General features: G+C 44.4%; 1 protein-coding gene across 2 annotated transcripts; it reads right to left on the reverse strand.

Moving 5' to 3' along the window:
- Positions 1 to 354: 354 nt before the first annotated feature.
- Positions 355 to 14,216, reverse strand: Mmaa (metabolism of cobalamin associated A). 2 transcript variants are annotated; one of them, XM_021635636.2, is made up of 6 exons: positions 13,757 to 14,216; positions 11,015 to 11,137; positions 6,678 to 6,848; positions 3,315 to 3,400; positions 1,596 to 1,745; positions 355 to 672 (listed from the first exon to the last, which is right to left on the reverse strand). In XM_021635636.2, exons 1-6 carry the CDS (start codon positions 14,214 to 14,216, stop codon positions 385 to 387), a joined length of 1,278 nt encoding a protein of 425 aa, XP_021491311.1. In that variant the 3' UTR covers positions 355 to 384. The 2 variants fall into 2 exon arrangements, with proteins under 2 accessions (XP_021491311.1, XP_060249195.1); XM_060393212.1 differs by having other exon boundaries at positions 13,761 to 13,892.
- Positions 14,217 to 15,455: the final 1,239 nt, after the last annotated feature.

Raw genomic sequence — 15,455 nt, forward strand, 5'->3', positions numbered from 1 at the left:
TCTAAGAAACCTGGTTGTGCCATTCTGGCCTCAAATAAGTTTTCAGAAATGTGGTCATTCTGGCTTAAATTTCCTCCAGCAATTCGGAGAACAGAGAATTGATGTAACCATTTCAAAATGTATGTTCTCTCCTGTTCGCTCCATTCACTTCTGACTCTTGAGGCCAGCACATCGTCAGGTCACAAAGAAGGGTGGGGTGGCACCAATGCCACCCCCACCCCCGGCAGCTCGCACAGCTGCCTTGCAGGCCTAACACAGCCACCACACCACCCACCTTCACCGTTACAAGCGGGTCACACAAGTCAGCTGGGGCATGATAGAGGAGTCACAATAGAAACACACGGGTGAGGAGACTTTATAAGGTGGTCGTACAGGATAAGTTTATTATTGTCTGTTTTTAAAAGCTTTCAACAATAAGTCTGCCGCTAGCCCTGGGGAGAAGGCCCCACTGAGGACCTTTCTCTCCATCAGAGGAATCTGTTCTCGGATGCTGGGATGGGTCCGAAAATGTTCCAAGATGTTTTCCTGAATGAGACTCCACATCCAGACCTTCTGCTGCTTCTGCCTCTTGGTGGCCAGCTCCCCGCTGGCCAGCATCAGCTGCCGGAAGTCCCTCATTGCGTCCCACATTTCACTGATGCCCTCTCCACTTCTGGCGGAAATGCGAATCACCTATGGAGAAGCCAAAGCTATTATTTCATGGGAAGTCTCAGATTTGCCAGTGAATTCTTATAGTGTTTGGAAACAGACAAATGACCCAAATGAGATGTTAGTGCTCTGTAAAGCAAACACGTCTGGTAGACAGCGCAGCAAGTGCCTCAGAAGGCTAACAGCACAGCAGAAGGAAGACACTGATTTAAGGCCTAATTCTTTAGCCCAGAAATTTATTTCAACTTAGGATGGCTCAGAAAAATAGATGGTCAAGGGAATCCCAGGGGACTTGTGAGTCTCATGGGATGAGCAGAGGCTATGTGAGGGAGGGTTCTGAAAAGCCCAAGTATCAGAGATGAAGCCAAGCTGAGGAAGAGGTCTACTTCCTGTCCTATCAGTGCAAGGCTGCGCAAGCACCCAACACCTCTGTGGAAAACATGGCACTGCAAGCAAGGACCACTGCTCTCGCGATGACTATGGCTTGCTCTACACTAACATGGCTTCCTCCTGCAGATACTGCCAGCATCAGTGTGACCGCGCTGCTTCCTACAGTATTTTTCTTCATTTTCTTAACTTACTAAAAATCATGTGACTGAAGCATCACACTGCAAGCCTTTGCTCTGCTGCCCAAATCCTAATGAAACAAACCACTAAGGGTCCCCTAACTTCAAGGACAGTTCCTTGTAGAATGGTCCTCCAATTACTCCCCAGTGGCTTGCACGAGTGTGGAACAGTCTCGTCCATTACCGCACTCTCGTTTCTGACACCCTGTGGTTGAAATAGTATATTTAAAATCAGTGCTACAAACTTTGGCTTTGTTATATTGTCCAAAGTGTATTCTTATTTCAAGCAAAGACTCATTATATGCCTAGCCTGAGACCTACGTCCTCTCTCCTGAGAAACACAGTCTGCTCAGTGAAAGTCAGAAAGGTGTGCAAGCCAACCTTTGGTCTCCAGACTTCTGAGCGCCTGCGGAGCAGCTTCAGCGCACTCACATATTCTGCTTGGATCCTGCGGGCTGGCACGACCAAATCTCCATCAGACTTAGTTATGACCACAAGATCCGCCATCTCAATTATGCCCCTTTTGATGCCCTAAGGAGAACAGAAACCCACATTGATCACAACATTCCATTTATCCTCACTTCGAACAAGACTAGAACAACCACTGGATGCCATGATTTCAAAGTCAAAAAATGGCTGTCATTTTTTTCTGTATCTTCCCAATTTCCATGGACCAGAAATAAAAATTATTTGACTAAAATTACCTAAATACACCGACTCTTGGAATTATGGAAGTCATCTGTAATACCCCTTCTGAATTTAGAGACTAACTTGGTAAAATATGTCCAGATGTTGAAAAAATAGATGATCAACACAAAACATAATGGTGGCAGGTGGCACCTTACATTATCTCAAAGAGATAAGAGTTAGCTGTGCAGCCCCACAGAGAATCAGAGCGAACTGTAAAATACAAGCTAGTCAGGTAGCCCGAGTACAAGAAAGAAATGATCTGATCAGTAGCCCACAAAACAGGTAAGGCAGCTTGAGAGAATAAACTCTCAAAAAAAAAGGTGACTGTGACATGCAACCAGTGCCTCGATTGGATGAGCAAACCCTCACTGTCGCCAACTGAGTGAAGGGGACCCACAGGAGTGGGGTTGGGGGCTCACTGGCCTGTCTCATGATGTGCCCAAAGAATGAGCAGTCTCAGTAAGGAGTACCTAGGGTTCTCTCCTCTTCCCAATCGAAGCCTCACAGCGGACATTCACCAGCATGGCGGGACCCCTATCCTGGGACAGCCCCTCTCACACCCTTTGTCCGGTCTTTATTCTTCATCAACAGGAGGCAACTGACAACACAGTCATTGGCTTGGGGTCATTCTGGTGACTACTGATCACCTAACACCTTAGTCCCCTGGGTTAAGCCCACCAGAGCCAAGAAAGGCTCTATCACTTAAAAAAGTAAAACAAAATCCTTTCACATGATCATGAGTGTCTGGCCCCTTCCCACCTACACAGAATCCCTGCTCCTTGCACACACAGAGACTCCACAGAGACTTCTATGTCCCAGTCTCTCTCTCTCTCTCTCACTCACACCCACACACCCCTCCTGTGTCTCTTTTATGGGCTAGCCTTTATCATAAATCTCGATTACAGACCTTTCTTGAATTCTGTGAGTTATTGTAATGAGTTATTGAACCTCAGAGAGAGTGGGAGCCTTCAGCCAGCTGCTCAGTGGTGCAGGTGGCCTGGACACCCAGCTGGTATCTGAAGGGAAGGGATATGGGAAGACTAGCGAATGACAGAGGACCAGAGTGCTATGCTTTATTCAGTAAGCACGTTACACAATGATACCACAAGGATTATTTTTGAGTCAAGAGTTGTCCAAACACCCATGGTGCTGTGTCTCTTTGGACCAAAGCCCTCCATTTATTCCAGTCACTTTCATGCTGTATAGGGAAAGTCATATGAATAGCTCAAAGTCACATCTTTTATTAAGGTTAGTTGAGAAAACAAACAAAACATGTACAGAGAATCTGCCTGTAGCTCGCGTGCTTTCGCTAATAAGAGCGATGTTTTTCACACACTCCCTTCAACTCGATTGGCAACAACACTCCAGGGCGCACTGTACTCCAATGCTGGGAGGGCACAGAGTCATTACCTGCAGCTCATCCCCTCCTGCCGGCGGCAGCAGTAAGATGAACATGTCAACCATGTCAGCAACAGCAAACTCTGACTGCCCCACACCTGGAATTTTAAATCACAACTTTATTTATTTAAAATATTCAGTAATTACTTTTTTTTTTCAAGTTCGCTGGCTCATTTCCATTCTGCCTCATTCAATTCTTCATCTTCATAGTTACATATTAACTCCTTTAAAGCCGTTATAACTAAACAGACAAGACTGGATACAGAATAAAGCTTATTTGCTCAGAGTTCTGCAGAGCGGCAAATGCAAATGCAAAGAGCCACATCTACTCGGACAGCATCATATGGGAAGACACAGCAAGCCTGCTGAATGCCATCACAGGGGCCTCATGCTCATCACCTTACCTACTCCCAATTACTTCCCAAAGGCTCCACCTCTAAGTGGCATTACCCTGAATTCAAATTAAGTGTCAACACACCCTCCCTTTTCTCATTAGACCAGTGTTTTGGATGGAAACCTTACAGACTTCTGTTTTCTCCTACTCTTAACGCTTTCTCTTGGCTTCTCTTTCATCATCAAGGAACCTGAACACCGACTAGTTTTAAACCATGTCTGCCAAATATTTTTTATCTCTTTATGCCTTTTCATCTTTATTCCCACTCTGCAAACCCCCAACTCTCTCCTCTTTAAACATGCTTGGAAAGACCTCCTAATTGCAGACAAGTACCACCAAAGGGCCTCATAAAAGCTCTCTCCCCTCAGGAGCAGGAGAGATAACTCAGTGGTTAGGAGCACTTGCTGCTTTTGCAGATGGCCCAGCTCCGCTCTTACCAGCACCCAGTGGCTCACAACTCTAGTTCCAGGAGATCCAGCAGGCCCCCTTCTGGTCTCTGTAAGCACCAGGAACATATGTGGTATGTAGACATACATGCAGGCAAAACTTATAGGCAAAATAAATAAATAAATAAAGAAGCCATTTCCTAAATGTTTTCCGTCAGTTTCCTTCACTGTGGCATCCACATTACAGAGGCAACAAAGGAGAACTTCCCAGCTTCTTCCCGCCCTGCTCTGTGGACAAACAGACGCCAACACAGGCTTAGTGTGGCCGCCCACTCTGCCGTGCGGACGTGAGCGGTACTGCTGAAGAGGACCTCCACTCCATCCTTTCCTGAATCTCACTCCTCCTTGAACCCCCAAAATATAAAAAAAAAATTGAACAAAAATTTCACAGCTTCCTCAGCCATATTTCTTGCTTTCTCTTTATGGTCATATTTCTGGAAAACCTTAAATGATGCTCACTGTCTACGTTTTTACCTACATCCCTAGCTTGATGCTCACCTGGAAACTCTTCCTTTTTGTGGTAGAGAGACTTCTGGTGCCTGTTTCTATCTATTCATTTCCCTTCCTCAGCCCGGAGCATCAGTGTACCAAGTCAAGCCCACATTTCAAGGTTTCCTGTCAGGCAGACGCGTGGTGGGTGGGGCTCCCAGGAAAGTTTGAAGGAGGCTAGGTCAGCCGGATGTACCTCTTCTAGCTCCCACTTCACCTTTCATATTCCCTCTCCTTCCTGAGTTCCGAAACCCAGGTGGGATGGTCAGAACTTCACCAGCCACCTTCCAATGAGGACAGAAACTAAGTGCGAAGGATGGAGAGAGAGCCAGGGGCATCCTGGGGTGCTGAAGGTGTAGAAATACACTAGTCCTCAACCACCTGCCCTGGGGCTTATTTACTTACAAGACAGCAACCCCCTCTTATCTGAGTCACTATTATTGCAAGGCTCTGGACAAGCAGCAAAATACAACTTTGAGATACCATGCTTGGCTTTACATTCCCTCTCCTCTGCATCCTCCTCCTATCATTCAGGTGACTCTTCCTCTGTTCAGACTTCGATGGTGAACTTCCTAAGGCTGGTCTGACTACTGTCAGGGACTAAGTTAGACCTGTCCTCCCCTCGGGTTGTGTGGAAACCACAGCCCTGTGTGACTGTAAAGAGATGGGGCTCTAAGGAGTTAAATGCGGTCATGAGGCTGGGGCGCCACGCCAATGGGACTGATGACGTTGTAGGAAGGGGAGAGCCTGGGGTGCAAATGCCTGAGAAACACCCGCATGAGGGCACAGCAAGAAGAAGGCATCCATCTGCCAACAGGGCAGAGTGCGCAGAAAACCACCCTGTTTCTCTTCCAGCTTCCAGAACTGTGAGGAGGCAGATGTCTGTGGTCTCAGCCACCAACCCATATTATGACAATAATCCTAGCAAACCAATGTGGCTTGTTCCCATTTTTAATCTCCCATTTACCTTCATTTAATCTAAACCAAATTTATAACTTGGTACAGAACTAGGAGCCATGTTGGTGAGCATTAGGTCTGTATTAATTGCCCAGTCTCCTAAAACAATGTCCCCTGGACACCTACTAAGCATGTCACAGTAATGCACTGATAACTAACCCATTCCTTTGCCTTCCCCTAAACTCCCCTTTTCACAGTGTTCAGTGTTCTCTATTGCTCCAGCCCTCCTTCCCGCATCTCTCATATTTAATCACCAATAAGGCCACGTCCTCCTAGCCTGGCTTGATGTAGCTCTGCCCGGCCTTTCTCTGACGGACGGTGGTCTGGCTGCCTCTACCTCCGCTCTGGTCTTCTAGGCATTCTTCATCTGCGGCAGGGCTCCCTCCACATGCACGTGTGGCCCCTCCTCTCAGAGAAAGAACTGACCCTGGCCAGTGCTTCGAGTTCCTCTCTTGGCCAGCAATGCTCTAAGTGGCCTGAGCAAGCTGAACTTCTCTGAATGAGTCATGCTTTCTCACTCTGTGTCTGTGCAAATCCTGTTTACCCCTACTATTCACTCCCACCCTCCATCCTCCAGGAAGTCTTCATGAATTCTCCTAAACACCGGTTTGGGCTGTGCCATACATATTCATCACAAAGTAAATCAGAAGATCTTGTCTCTTCCCAAGAATGTAAGCTGCTTGGAGTTTTCTTTTTGACGTTTTCACTCATAAATTATGTGCTAAGGATGAAATAGCCTCATAATCCCAAATTCCCCCCGCTCTGATTTTCTTAATGAGTACTGTGAACAGGAAGTACGCTGAAGTAGTGCTGTGATTTGCTTTTCAAGGTCATGCTAGTGCTTACTATCTTCTGGCACACGGAACATGTCAGCTTACGTGTCGGCTTTGCAGGCACACAGTCCACGCTCACCTTTCATATGGTAAAAGCATAGCCCATATACTCAAATGCCTGGGGGGCCAGACCTTGCATCTGATTAAACTCCACATCTGCTGAATGAACTAATAAATGAAATCAGTTGTTACTCACCTGTAAATAGCATCCATTCTAGCACTATACTGTTTTTATGAAATAGAGTATCACACTCACCTACAGTTTCAACAAGAACGATGTCATAGCCCCCTCCTTCACACAACAGAATAGCTTCATTCGTGGTCCTTGTCACACCTCCTAAAGTTCCACTGGTAGGAGACGGCCTGATGTATGCATTCCTATCTCTTGATAGCTCAATCATCCGGGTTTTATCACCTAAGAGGGATCCTAAAACACATAGTTACATTTTACAACCATGGAAGAGTTGTCAGGGCTAATTACCAATCAGCGAATTGTAAGGGGACACGCTTTACAATATTCTTCCCAAACCTCGGTGTACTTCACATTATTGAGTTCTTTTCCAGCTCACTGTCTATCCTCACAGCAGAGTAACTGTTGGATCATGTCAAGCTCCTGAAAACCAACAAGGGCTTCACAAACTGACCAGAGGTTCAAATCTTAGCCCCAGTCTTCTAGGCACCAATCATACCTTACCTTGCTTGGCCAATGTCGGCCTCCCCATCCCAAGCCAACCACTGGCCCAGCAGTGCGGTCTCTTCACAGCTCTCCACACTGGTGTGCCTGCCTCTTTGCTGATGTCCCACCAGGACATCCAGTGTGTCCTCTTGCCACTAACTCACAAGAGGTCAGATCAGGGTCCTGGCTCTCCCTGTTCCTGGCCACTTTATTTTGGGGTGTTATTTTTCCCTTCCTGAAGCCCTCCTCTCCTACATAAGTGGGATAATAACTCATGATGAGGTTCTGAAGAGATTATTCAGGAATGGAGCACGTTTGTTAGCTTCAAAACCTGCTAACAAAACCAGACCAGATCTACCTCTCACACCGAAAACCTCTTTCCTATAGATAGCAATTCTGGAACTTGTTCATGACATGCCTTTTGTTGTAAATCTTCATTGTACATAATAACTGCTTTGCAATCTGCCAGCACCCGGAAGGATATAAGAAAACATTGGTGACCCCTCTCCTTTCTCTTATTGCCAAGAACAGCCTCCACTACCCATTCTCCTATTTCACAAATGACATTTTATCAGCCTAATGCAAATACCATGCAAATGTATCTTGAAGCTACTTTGAGTCTTATTTCTAAACCCCTTATCTGAAGTTAGGAAATATGGAGTTTACACTAAGTGGAAAGTAGAGTGAAAAGATGGAAAGTAACATCTTGGGGTTTCACAGCCACTTGTCTTGTTTCTCTTACATGATGGTTTCCATCCACAGTCAATCCCACCTCTACAGGAATCTGCCATATGTAGAGCCTTCTTCACGCATCACAGATGGGGGCAGGGTGCTACTGCCACCACCTGGGTAAAGGGTGGGATTCTGCTAAGCCAATCTCAAGTCATAGGACAGAGAGGCCACATACAACCAACTGCCACCACCAACAAAGACTTTCCACCAGTGTCACCAAATGCTAGCAGTGCCAAGGTTGAGCAAATGTACTATAGCCAGAAGAGTTGAGCTAATTAGCAACCAGGGAATTGCAAGGGGGCATGGTTTACAGTATTTCTTCTCAAGCCTCACGTGTATTTCACAATATTCAGTTACCCTCCAGCTCACCACCTACCCTGACCCTGGAGTTCCTTGGAGAGCCTCATCCTAACGCTACTCACACTGAATGCTAAACAAAGTGGTTATATTAGGTAGTCCACTAGTATCTAGGAATAGATTGATTATGGTTTTTGATTTAATTATCATGTTTGAGAAACATCAGTACTTGAAAACTCTGGAACCACTTTTACCTTTCCCTTCTTTGTTTCTATTATTTTTAATTGCATGTATATGTATGATTCTACACTCGAGTAGGTGTGCACAGGGCAAGTGACCTTGGAGGCTGGAGGTGCTGGCCTCATATCCCGCTGGAGTTAGCATTACTGATGGTTGTGAGCTACCCAGCACAGGCCCTTTGCAAGAGCAGTCAGTGCTCTTAACCACGGAGCCGCCTCTCTAGCTACTAATTTCTTTTTGCCATATAATTACATGTGAGGAGTGCGGACATTCTTACCTGAATAACTGCACTCTGCCTAAGGGCTTCTCCTCAGCACATGAGGTGGTAAAGACAAAGAACTTCCCTAAGGTGTGCCCTTTGCCGTCGTTAGTACCTGTCAGAGCCTTCCAATGGCTAGGGCACACACCTGCCATATACTTCAACTACCTTACTCACTTCACTTAGCTTTTTCCTAAAGTATTTTTCTGCAGGTCATCATCCCTGTGGAAATGCGCAATCGACTATAGGTACATTTCCCCCTATGGACCCCATCTGAACACAGCATCATAAAGTCTCTCTCCCATAGAACTGTTCTTGCCAGTGACCTGAAATGTTAACTGCAGGCCCCGGGGTGCTCTCAGTACTATCACAGGAAGGCTTATGAATCTAGAGCATAAAGGTAGAAGAAGAAATGAATGCTGTTCAAACGCTTGTGCTATTTTCAATGTGCTATATATTATTGTATACATAGACTGGGAAGTCATAATAACATTCTACTTATCTGCATCTATTTGTTCTTTTGAATTACAGATACTTTTTTTAAACCCTAAGACCAGGACGCTTTGCTTTCTGTTGAGGAAAGGTCAAGAACCTGAGCTTAGTCAGTGAAGTGCTTGTTCTGCAAGTATGAGGAAAGAGTCTGACAGGCAGAACTCATGAAGGGAGTCATGCCTGCTGGCACATGTTTGTACTCCGAGCACTGGGGAGGCAAAGATGGTGATTCCTAGAGCTTGTCCCAGCCAACAGGGCCTACTCAGTGGGTTCAAGAGAGTGAGAAAGTAAGATGTCACCAAATGACGCCTGGGGCTGTCCTCTGATCTTCACACTCATGTCTACACACATGCATGCACACTCCCCTACACAAACATGCATACACACATACTCATAGAAAAGAAAGATTTGGAGTCACTTAGCTATGTGCTATGCAGCTTTAATCATAGGATATAACATCAGTTCTTTTATTAATTACTATTTCAAGTTATTCTATTTTTCTATGAAAAAATACTCTAGACCATGAAGGCGGAGAGGAAATGGCCTTTTCACTTGCATAAAAATTAGGATTATTTATGAAAACCCTTCATTAATTTTTATTTAGCAAGTTCCTTTGTTTGATTGGTTTCGTTTGGTTTTTTGAGACAGGGCTTCTCTGAGTAGCCCTAGCTGTCCTGGAACTTGCTCTATAGACCAGGCTGGCCTGGAACTCAGAAATCTGCCTGCCTCTGCCTCTAGAGCACTGGGATTAAAGGCATGTGGCAGCCTTACTTAGCAAAGTTCTTAAACAGTAAATAAACCAGACAACAAACTGATAAGGATTTAATCTTAGAGCTGGAGTCTCACTTAATTTACAGCTAAACTTTCTATTAGAGTGAACAAAACCCTTTGAGTGCTCTGAGCCATATTTCTCAAAAAAGGGTAATAAGAATTGTTATCTACGTCTCCCCTACCTAAGCTCTTTCAAATATGACTACTTCCTGCAGAATACCACAACATCCAAACCAAACACTCCTACTGAATACCTAGCATTGCTCCCTCAGAGCACAGCCTACAGTGTTGCCTGTTTCCCTCATAAGACATAAAAGTGAGCAAGGCCAAGAGCGTCGTGCCATATTCACCCTGTAGTCACGGTCCCTGTTGCGCTGGTGCCTCACCTCCAAAAGGCACTCCAGTACCCAGTCAGTGAATGCTGTGATCTGAGCAGCTTAATTCACGAAGAAAGGGAGGAAAATGGTTCCTGAGTAGTTATAGGAAAGGCTTTATATGTTTTCTTTAAATGGTCCTTAGGGAGCTGTGTTTATATTCATTTCATCTTTGATGAGATGCAAATTAAATGTTGAGTGACTGCATGACCTCACATCAGAAAGCGACTGCTGAACACTGTGGAGTACACAGAGTGCCCTGCAGAGAGCTGTAGGGGAACAGCAGTGAGTTACACGGCCCTTCTAGAGCTTTCTGCTTCGCTGGACATATAATGAACAGACGACAAGCTATAAACATTGTACTCCTTTTCCTCAAGCTTCATTGAAGAGATGCTTTAGAAACTATGAAGATTATACCAGAGATGTGAGGACCACTGGAGAAGCAAAAATGACCAAAAAAGGCCTGGCCTTAGGCATAAGCACCAAAGGGCTGAAATGTGCCATTTAACCTCATCTTCTGGCACCTCTGCCCCTACCTGAGTATCCACTGAAGTGCCCAGAAGCCGACCTCCTCTTCAGAAGTCAGCACTTTCTGCCTTAGCCTCAGTGCTCCCATCTCACTCTGCAGAACAGGAATGGCTCCTTCCAGGAGACCAAACTCAGCTGGGTAGAGGTCACCCCACTGCCAGTTTCCTCTAACCTGTAACAAAGCCCCCACTAGCTGTCCAGTTAAAAAAGCCAGCCATACTCACCACCACTAGTGCAAGAAGACGGGTCCACAGCTAGCACAGATAATTTGTGCCCTCTCTCAGTCAACATTTTCCCAAAATATTCTATAAAGGTTGATTTTCCTGCTCCAGGGGGCCCAGACAGTCCTAGAGTGGAAAGAGGTCTAGTAAGTGTTACAGCTCAGATGAAAAGGTATCCTGGCAATCAGGAGCCAAGGAATATCTAAAGTCATACCATACAACAACCCTCACACAAGAGGTTTATTTGGAGAAAAAAAAAAGAAAAACCCAGGAGGTGGCTGCCTCTGCTCATGTGAGGAGCAGCAAAAGACTGAGCAGGAAGCAGCCTTTATACAGTGTTTCTTGAGGGGAAAGGGGGTTTTCCAGGGTGGTCTGGATTGGCACAATTATGTAGCCTGATCTTGAGGCAAACTCAGGAATTTGGGGTTTTGTTGTTGTTTTCCTCTAGGGCAGAGCCCAGCCACTGTCCTGCCTGAGGCAGCTAGGAATGGCTGTCTGAAAGTCTGGGGGTAGAGGCTGCTGGCTTACAGGTCTCCCATAAATGAAATCAGCACCATGACTAGCTTTCTCTAGTTTATGAAAATCATCACTGACATATTTGAACATGCCTTAAAGCAGTGAGTGAAAAATCTCCTCTTTATCTAATTCCTGTGTGATAGTGAGATAGATAGGAAAAGATATAAATTCCATATGCTTATAAATTCACTTTCGCCAATTCAAACATGTATTTTCCTCTTTCCTATAATGCAGATCTTTGGGGACACACTTCATTGCTTGAATGCTGGTGTGCAAGTTTCTACATCTGCCCCCCTCTCATTATAGCGGGTAATTATTCCACCCGCCTCACTTCTGCTTCTGCCCATTAGGAAAACAATTTGTTACTCCAGATACTGCCAGTGATTGAGAAAGTAACTTCCTATACAAACATTTTTCCTTCTTCTCACTCATAACTTCAAGAAAATACCCAATAAACAGAAGTGTGAAAAAAAAATACTGTGTTCAGAAAGGCAGGGAAGCCCAGGTATAGAGTCAGTCTGCCGTGGCAGGTAAGGGCACGCCCTGGGCTGTCTCATCCTTGTGCTGTTTCTGACAAGTCTATGGTCTGTACTGTGCTCACCCTCTCCTGGCGCCCCAGCACGCTCCTCAACACAGCAGCTACAGACCCACAGTCTGTGAGGTTGTTTTAAGAACTAGATGAGCTAATATTTAGTATGAGAGCCATACCCAGTCAATAAAGAGTAGTAATCATGGGTAGTTAGCAATCTTCAAGAGTGTATGCAGGGTACGGCAGGCTTAGGTCTGTGTTGATTTTATTTATGATGATGATAAAATAACTGAAGATGAGTTTATCCAGCCTAAGATCAGGGTAAAATATCCAGAAAGCCCTGAGAAGGTGCGTGTGAGTTGTTAAGCAAACAGATCCCTCGGCCTCTTCTCTCTTCAAGGGTTCTCTAAAGCCAAGCATAAGCAGACACTTTATCGTGCCGGGTTTTCTCCTTGGGGTTTCGCTGCTCTGTCTACAACACATAAAGATGATTAAGATCCATTGTGGTACTGTCAAGATGAAAGTCCCTCCTTGCAGCTAGAGGAAGGACTGTGAATGTGTGCACAGGAACAAAGACTAGTTGGAAACCTATGTTTTGAGGGTCCATATCCATCCCTATAAAAAGTAGGTTTGATCCTCTTTGTTACTAGTACACTATGATACAGTCTGGTATAGTGCCAGCATTTCTATGGCATTACCTACACACTTTATGCACTATCCCACCATCTCACGCTGTTTTAGCACAAGAGTTGGTTCAAAGCACCTGTTTCACTGTCATGGGTCCCTCTCTTTCCACCCAAACTGCCTTGCTTAACTCCTGATGCTCAAAAATATATCTGAAGTTTTCAATACTACATGGTTCCAAAAAACATAACAAGCCTACACACAATCTCAGGACAAAGTGAAATAATTCAAAGAGTCAAATGAACATTTAAACAGAAATGGTAAACAATATCTCTCCTTTAAGATCATGGTATAGAGATGGCTTTGAGGGAGGGAGGGTAGGATTGGGAGGGAAAGAGGGAGGGGGCTACAGCTGGGATGCAAAGCAAATAAAATATAATTAATGTAAAAAAATAAAAATTTAATTTAAAAAAAGATGGCTTTGAGTTGCCTCTAGAAGCTTAATAAAAAAGTGTCTCAGTGACATGAGAGGCTAGAGTCATAGGACATGCTTGGAATCCTAGCATTCAAGAGGCTGAGGTAGGAGGATGGACAGTTAGAAGTCAACCCTTGAGACATAGCAAGACTAAAGAAAAAAGAAGAAAACATGAGACATGTATAGAAAGACTAATAAAATACTAAAAAACAAATAAACAAACCAGCCAAAAAAACAGAATTTCAAAATGTGAAAACTGATCATGGATATGGTACAAACATCGGAATTCCCTCCTGGCTCTCCAGATGAGGACCGCCAAAAGAAGGACCGCCAAAAGAAGTCATTCTGTGTGCATTTCTGTTCCAGAATCCACAGCAAGATTTTTGCCACAACAAAATTCTTACTCTCCTTGAGTATACAAGCTTGCTTCAAATGTTATGGTAATTTTACCATACATGAAGATTAATACTTGTGAAAAATAGCATTTATATTTTATCCAAATATCAAGAAATCTCCATTTGTTCTCATACTATTTGGACTCATTTTCAAAGAAGACAGAATTTAGAAAACCATTTACCGAATGACAGAAAAGAAAACCGACCTACTCGAAATGTGAGGGGCTTTCCTTGGTTCAGCCGCTCCTGCTCCCGCTGGTGGACCAGAATTCTCTGAAGAAGCACCTGGGCCAGCTCCTTTTTCCTGGTGTGAGTTGATTCCACCAGAGTTATGGCTTCGGCTAGGCAAGCTCTCTGTCCTTGGACTAAACCTGTATAAAGTTTATCCACAAGTCTTTGTTCTTTATCAGAAAGTCCTTCTGTGTGGTCCTTCGAGGTAGCCTGGACACATAACATTCTCCTCAAGCCATCGAACGGCAGCATCCACTTAGTAAAATGGTGTCCTAAAGACTTCGGCAGAGCACTCGGGATGCCTGAGGCAGGATGAATTGAGTGAAGGATGGAGTGGGGCCGTGGGGAAGGCACTCTTGAAAGGCTGTTTAGTAAATTCCGGTAAGGATGCAGTAGCAGCATAGGGATACTCATTTTGTTTGTAACTGGATGCATTCTAGCTTAGTGTGATTTATGAACTCCCTAAGAGGAAGAAAAAGATACATTTTTTTAAGTTCAACAGACAAACACTGAAGTAGTAAAACTAAGAAACTACTACATTTCCTGCATTCTGAGACATGAATAATCAGGGTTCTCCATAATATATGTGATGACTAATTTGGCTGTCAGCTTGACTATATCTGGAACTAACTAAACCCCAGGCTGCAGAGCACTCCCTGTGAGAGATTTTCTTAATCAGTTTATTTGAAACACAAAGACCCACTCTAAGTATGGACTACACTTTCTGGTGGCAGGCCACAGAGATATGGGAGAAGGAAACTTTGCTTTTTGCCTGCTTGCCCTCACTCTCACTAGCACATTCATCTACCCTGCTACTGAACCAGCTGGCCAATATTAGAGCCAACTTCTTCAGGGCTTAAATGTAGACTGAAGTTCAGCAGCTCTCCAGGAATCCCCCAGGACTCCCAGGACCAGACTAGGACTGTGAGAATCCAGTCTGGAGGACTGAGAAAACCAGACAACAGCATTCCTCCATGGTCTCTGTTTCATTTCAGGGTATTGACTTACTAGATGGACTTCACCCTGTAAGCCAAATAAATCCTTTCCTCTCCAAGTTGCTCATGGTCATGGTTTTATCTCAGCAACAGAAACTGAAGCCACTAAAGTTTAGGAATTTAGGAGAAACGCCTTTGGCCGGAGTTAGTATTTAGAATAACCCAAAATGCAAAACTGCTTTATTGTAAAATAGAATTTACTTAAAATTGCCCTGTAAACAAAACCAACACAATGCCTCTCTAAAAGGTGCTTGCCACATACACCTAACAACCACTCCTGGGACCCATAACAGAAAGAACTGACTTCTAGAGGTTATCCTACCTCTAAATAAGTACATGAGTGTGTGCACATACACAATAAGAATGACAATAAATAATAAATGTAAAAAATAACATACAAAATCTCTAGACTGATATTTTCTGCCATGTTTTTTCTTGCATTCATCTTAATTGATTTCTTTAGGTCAACATACCCGATTCTGAAGCATGCACAAAAGACTCTTTCAGAAGATTCCCTCTGATGCTGGCATCTTATTCATTCTCTGCATAAGAAGAGTGATTAAGAGTGCAGCACTTGAGGCGCAAGTTGAGGTACACGCATGTACTCAGAGAGGCGCCCTGAATAAACTGACATAAGCACACAATCAACAACAATCAGCCTTGATGTGGAGGAAAGCGC

Source organism: Meriones unguiculatus, chromosome 10 (genome assembly GCF_030254825.1).
Source record: "Meriones unguiculatus strain TT.TT164.6M chromosome 10, Bangor_MerUng_6.1, whole genome shotgun sequence".
In the NCBI taxonomy this organism is placed as follows: domain Eukaryota; kingdom Metazoa; phylum Chordata; class Mammalia; order Rodentia; family Muridae; genus Meriones; species Meriones unguiculatus.

Coding starts and splice junctions, on each gene's coding strand:
- Mmaa (XM_021635636.2), bottom strand. CDS start 14,216: ATGCATCCAGTTACAAACAAAATGAGTATCCCTATGCTGCTACTGCAT. Junction 3,401..6,677: donor CGTTCTTGTTGAAACTGTAG/GTGAGTGTGATA, acceptor TTAAAATTCCAG/GTGTGGGGCAGTCAGAGTTT. Junction 673..1,595: donor CAGAAGTCTGGAGACCAAAG/GTTGGCTTGCAC, acceptor GCTTCTCCATAG/GTGATTCGCATTTCCGCCAG.